Source organism: Onychostruthus taczanowskii, unplaced genomic scaffold (genome assembly GCF_017590055.1).
Source record: "Onychostruthus taczanowskii isolate IOZ18803 unplaced genomic scaffold, ASM1759005v1 scaffold1081, whole genome shotgun sequence".
NCBI lineage: Eukaryota > Metazoa > Chordata > Aves > Passeriformes > Passeridae > Onychostruthus > Onychostruthus taczanowskii.
Genome location: NW_024497420.1, coordinates 1 through 4815, shown reverse-complemented (window position 1 = coordinate 4815; position 4815 = coordinate 1). Strand labels below are relative to the sequence as shown.

At 61.2% G+C, this 4815-nt stretch overlaps 2 protein-coding genes across 2 annotated transcripts; both read right to left on the bottom strand.

Moving 5' to 3' along the window:
* Window positions 1-6: 6 nt before the first annotated feature.
* Window positions 7-2096, bottom strand: LOC121344009 (protocadherin gamma-A12-like; the record flags this gene model as incomplete). The annotated part of the gene is given in 2 exon segments (XM_041419663.1): window positions 7-1197; window positions 1199-2096. Coding segments are annotated over 2 exon segments (1698 nt in total), but the record flags the coding sequence as incomplete, so codon positions are not given.
* Window positions 2097-2190: 94 nt separating this feature from the next.
* Window positions 2191-4811, bottom strand: LOC121344019 (protocadherin gamma-B5-like; the record flags this gene model as incomplete). Its single annotated transcript, XM_041419674.1, has 1 exon — window positions 2191-4811. A coding segment is annotated over one exon (2190 nt), but the record flags the coding sequence as incomplete, so codon positions are not given.
* Between the last annotated feature and the right edge of the window lie 4 nt (window positions 4812-4815).

Sequence of the window (4815 nt, the reverse complement as noted above, 5' to 3'; positions counted from 1 at the left end):
GCGCACCTCGCCGTTAGCCCCCGAGTCTAGATCATTTACGTGTAACAGGGCCACCACCGTCCCCGAAGGGGCGTCCTCAGAAATCTCACCTAGTGCTGACCGCACAGAAATAACCGGCACATTATCGTTTATGTCTGTGACAGTGATCGCGACTTCGGCAGTGTCAGACAGGCCGCCATCATCCTGTGCCTGCACCTCCATCTCATATGTGTCACCTTCCTCGAAGTCCAGGCTGCGCAATAGCGTGATAGCTCCAGTCAGAGTGTTAAGATGGAAGGTCTTCGATGCTTTCTCGTTTACTTTCTTAAAGAAGTATTTCACGTTACCAAAGACCCCCTCGTCGTTGTCCGTGGCCGTGACAGCGATGATGACGGAGCCCACGGGCACGTCCTCGGGCACACGCACCGTGTACTCCGCCTGGCTGAACACGGGCGCGTTGTCGTTCGCGTCCAGCACCGTCACGCGGATCCGAGCCGTGCCCGTCCGTGCCGGATCGCCGCCGTCGCTCGCCCTCAGCACCAGCTCGTGAAACGCCGCCTCCTCCCGGTCCAGCGCCTTGGCCAGCACCAGCTCGGGACGCTGACCGCCGCCGGGGCCCGCCTGCACGGCCAGCGAGAAGTGCTCGTCGCCGCTCAGCTCGTAGCTCTGCAGGGAATTACGGCCCGAATCAGGATCGTGAGCCTCGGCCAGGGGAAACCGCGACCCCACTGGTGACGTCTCGCTCATTCTTTGTTCCAGCTCAGTTTCCTTGAAGCTCGGCGCGTTGTCGTTAATATCCGTGATTTCCACTTCCATTTCATAAAATTTCATTTCCCCTTCTACTATGAGTTCACAGCGCAGCAGGCACTGCTGGACACTCTCGCACAGCTGCTCTCTGTCGATTCTCTCCGCCGTCACTAAATGTCCCCTCTTCCCGTGCAGAGTAAAGTACTGCGTCCTACCTTCAGTAACAATGCGGACACTGCGGTCGCCGATCTCCGGCAGGTGCAGCCCCAGGTCCTTGGCCACGTCGCCCACGAAGGAGCCCTTGGGCATCTCCTCGGGCACCGAGTAGCGCAGCTGCCCCCACGCCGCCTGCCACGCCGCCAGCAGGACGGCGCAGAGCAGAGCTCGCTGCCGCCGGCCCCGGCGCCTCCCCGCCGCGCACATCTCCGCCGCGGCACCGGTCCACCGCTTGCAGCTCCTCGCTACCAAACCAGACAGATCCGGCTCCGACTCTGCTCTCAGCTTCTGCACGGTATTTCAGCCACCGGCTCCTCCGTCTTGCTATAGAACCGCTCTGCACCGCGGATACGCTCGCAGACCTCCCGGCGGCCGAGCCAGACCCCGAGCGAGCGAGCGGGTCCGCAGCGGGCGGGGCTGCAGCGCTCCGAGCTTCCTCCCGCTCCTCTCGGTCAACAGCGGCGCCCGCAGCCTCCGCCCGGCACTGCAGGCACCGAGCGCTGCCCAGCGCTGCGGTCCTGCCTTCCCACGGACAGCTCGCGGGGCGGGACATAACCGCTAAGAAGATATCGCTTTCCGTCCAGCGCGGACCTCCTGCTTCGGCTTTTGTCCAGCGGATCTCTGGTTTCATCCTCCACCGATGAAGACGTGACAGAAGTAACACGCCTCCTGTGATTATGCTGTTTCTATCGCCCGGGAAAATGTCCTTATCAGGACCGTGTAACAAGGATGAAACTATCTCTGTGAGTGACATCTGGGGCATCACGAGTTTTACCTCATACGCCTGAAAGAGCACACTCCTACACCAATTCCAGTTTTTTTATGAGCAGTGCTTGAAGAACAGCCTTTCAGAGGGTGAAAATAGTGTTTTAGAATAGGAATACTACTCATAAACAGTCACAATATTCCAATGGTCACGGAATCCAGCACTGCAGGGAAGGTCGTTACTATTTTGAGACTGCACATCACACACTACTCTGAATAAATCTACATTACTACCCGTTCTCCAATCACGACTTTGAAATTCTTCATTACAATTTTACTCAATATAGGCATGACAATGCTCACTCTGATGACTTAATACTTGGGTATTAAGTCAAGTATTGGAGTCGTCTTGATGATGATGGCACTAAGGTCAGGCACAGAGTTCGGGTACTTAGAAGGTAATGAATACAGAGTTGGCTCCACCCACAGAAAACTTTTTTGAAATCCTAAATTAACCTGACTCAACAGTGTAAGCATTCCTACAGCACCCTTCCCTCAAAAGAAGGGATTTGATCCACCTATCAGAAGGTCCAAACACATAGCTTCGACAAAAAACTGTCGGGAAGGAAAAATCTCCACACCAACCATCATGTAAATCTCATTCTACACAATGAAAATCCGCCTCCTTCGTTAATAACACACAAAAATTAAAAAAAACCAAAATTTTCCTAAAGAAACTCTTACAGCTAAATCAGAATGTGTCACGAATTAAAATGCGCTTCAAAACTGATGAACGGTAAGAACATCCAACTGAGCTCACCATTCTTACAGCAGATGAGGCAGCAATTGCTGGATGGCAACACATGATGCAAAAAGGAACACGCGAAGGAGTATTTTCACGGGGTCATGGAATTACTAACAGACTAAGGGAAGAAAAAAAGCACAAAAGCTCCCTGCCACCACCACGCCGTTATTTAAAGGCGCAGAAGGAAGGAATTCCTTTTACAGACCTGCAGTGAGTCCGGATCGGCCGGAGGCTCTCCCGTCCCGGCGTTAGTAGTCAGGCTCGGCTTCTCGCAGGAATCGCCGCCCAGCAGCTCCTCCGCCGACAGGACGGGCACCGGCGGCGGCGGCGGCGGCCAAGCGGCCTCGGGCACGGCGCGGGCCGGCGCCGGCACGCACAGGTTGTAGGAGTAGGGCAAGGTGCCCTCGCAGAAGTCGGCCGGGAAGGCGGCGCCGGCCAGCGAGAAGCGCTGCGCGCCCAGGCAGCGCAGCACGGCGGGCGGCCCGGCCCGGCGCAGCCGCGCCAGCACGGCCAGCGCCACGCTCAGCACCAAGAGCGCCGACAGCAGCGCCAGCGCCAGCACCAGGTAGAACTGCAGCTCGGCCGCCGCCGCCGCCGCCGCCTCGGCGCCCGCCGGCCGCTCGCTCAGCTCCGGCAGCGCCTCCTGCAAGCTCTCGGCCAGCACCACGTGCAGCGTGGCCGTGGCCGAGAGCGCCGGCTGCCCGTGGTCCTTCACCACGGCCACCACGCGCTGCTTGGCCGCGTCCCGCTCGGACACGGCGCGCGCCGTGCGCACCTCGCCGCTGTGCAGCCCCACGCGGAACAGCGCCGGCTCCGACGCCGGCACCAGCTCGTAGGACAGCCACGCGTTGCGCCCCGCGTCCGCGTCCACCGCCACCACCTTGGCCACCAGGTACCCGGCCTCGGCCGAACGCGGAACCACCTCGAAAGGAGTCGCCGCCGCTCCCGGAGCCTCTCCCGCCGCCGCCGCGGCTCCGCCTCCCGCCGCTGCCGGCCACAGCACCCGGGGCGCGTTGTCGTTGCGGTCCAGCACGAAGACGCGCACCGTGGCCGTGGAGCTGCGCGCCGGCGAGCCGCCGTCCTGCGCCCGCACGGCCACCGTGAACTCGCGCAGCTGCTCGTAGTCCAGGGAGCGCTGCGCGTACAGCGCGCCGCTCCGCGCCTCCACCGACACGAGCGGCGCCGCGCCCGCCGCGCCCGCGCTGCCGCCCGCCAGCCAGTAGCTCACGCGCCCGTTGGCGCCCGCGTCCGCGTCCCGCGCCTGCACGCGCAGCACCAGCGCGCCCGCCGCGTTGTTCTCCGCCACGTACGCGCTGTACGCCGCCTCCTCGAACACCGGCGCGTTGTCGTTCACGTCCGACACCTCCAGCACCAGCTCCGTGCTGCTCCACAGCGCCGGCCTGCCCCGGTCCCGGGCCACCACCGTCACGCGGTGCTCGGACGCCTGCTCGCGGTCCAGCGCGCTCGCCGTCACCACCTTGTACGAGCCTCCCGACGACGCCACGATCGACAGCGGCGCCTCTCCCGACAGCTCGCACGACACCTGACCGTTCTCGCCCGAGTCTCGGTCCCGCACTTTTAGCAGGGCCACCACGGTGCCAGCCGGTGCGTCCTCGGGCACTGGGCTCGACACTGACGTCAGCGTCACCTCGGGCGGATTGTCGTTCACGTCCTGTACTTCTACTTGTACTTCGCAATGCGCCACTAGTCCGCCCCCGTCCCTGGCCTCCACAGCCAGGCTGAATGTGCGTGTATCCTCGAAATCCAGCACCTCATGCAGCGTGATGGACCCCCTCTCTGCGTCCAGCAAAAACTTCTGAAGCATTTTGGCCGGCATTTTCCCGAAGCTGTATGTGAGGCGGGCATTGGTGCCGGCATCAGCATCGGAGGCAGAGATGTTCAGCACCATTGATCCCGGAGGCGTGTCCTCACGCAGGCTGACGCGGTACCGGTCCTGCGCGAACACGGGTGGGTTGTCATTGGCGTCCGTGACGTTGATCCTGAGCTGGGCCGTTCCGGTCCGTGGCGGGTCTCCACCGTCCACAGCCGTCAGCAGCAGATGCAAATTCTGCTCTTTCTCTCGGTCTAAGGCGCGATGCAGCACCAGCTCCGCGAACTTACTGCCATCCTGCCTTTCCTTCACGTCCACAGCAAAGTACTCGTTCGTCTCCAGATCGTAGCCTTTCAGCGAGTTACTGCCCACGTCCGCGTCCTCCGCCATGCCCAAATAAAATCGGGCGCCCGGAGAAGTCAACTCGTTGATCTCCAGTTGGAAATGGTCTTGCAGGAAGCGCGGCGCATTGTCATTCACGTCCTCGACCGCCACTGTGATGTGAAAAACGTTCAGCGGGTTGTGCACCAGC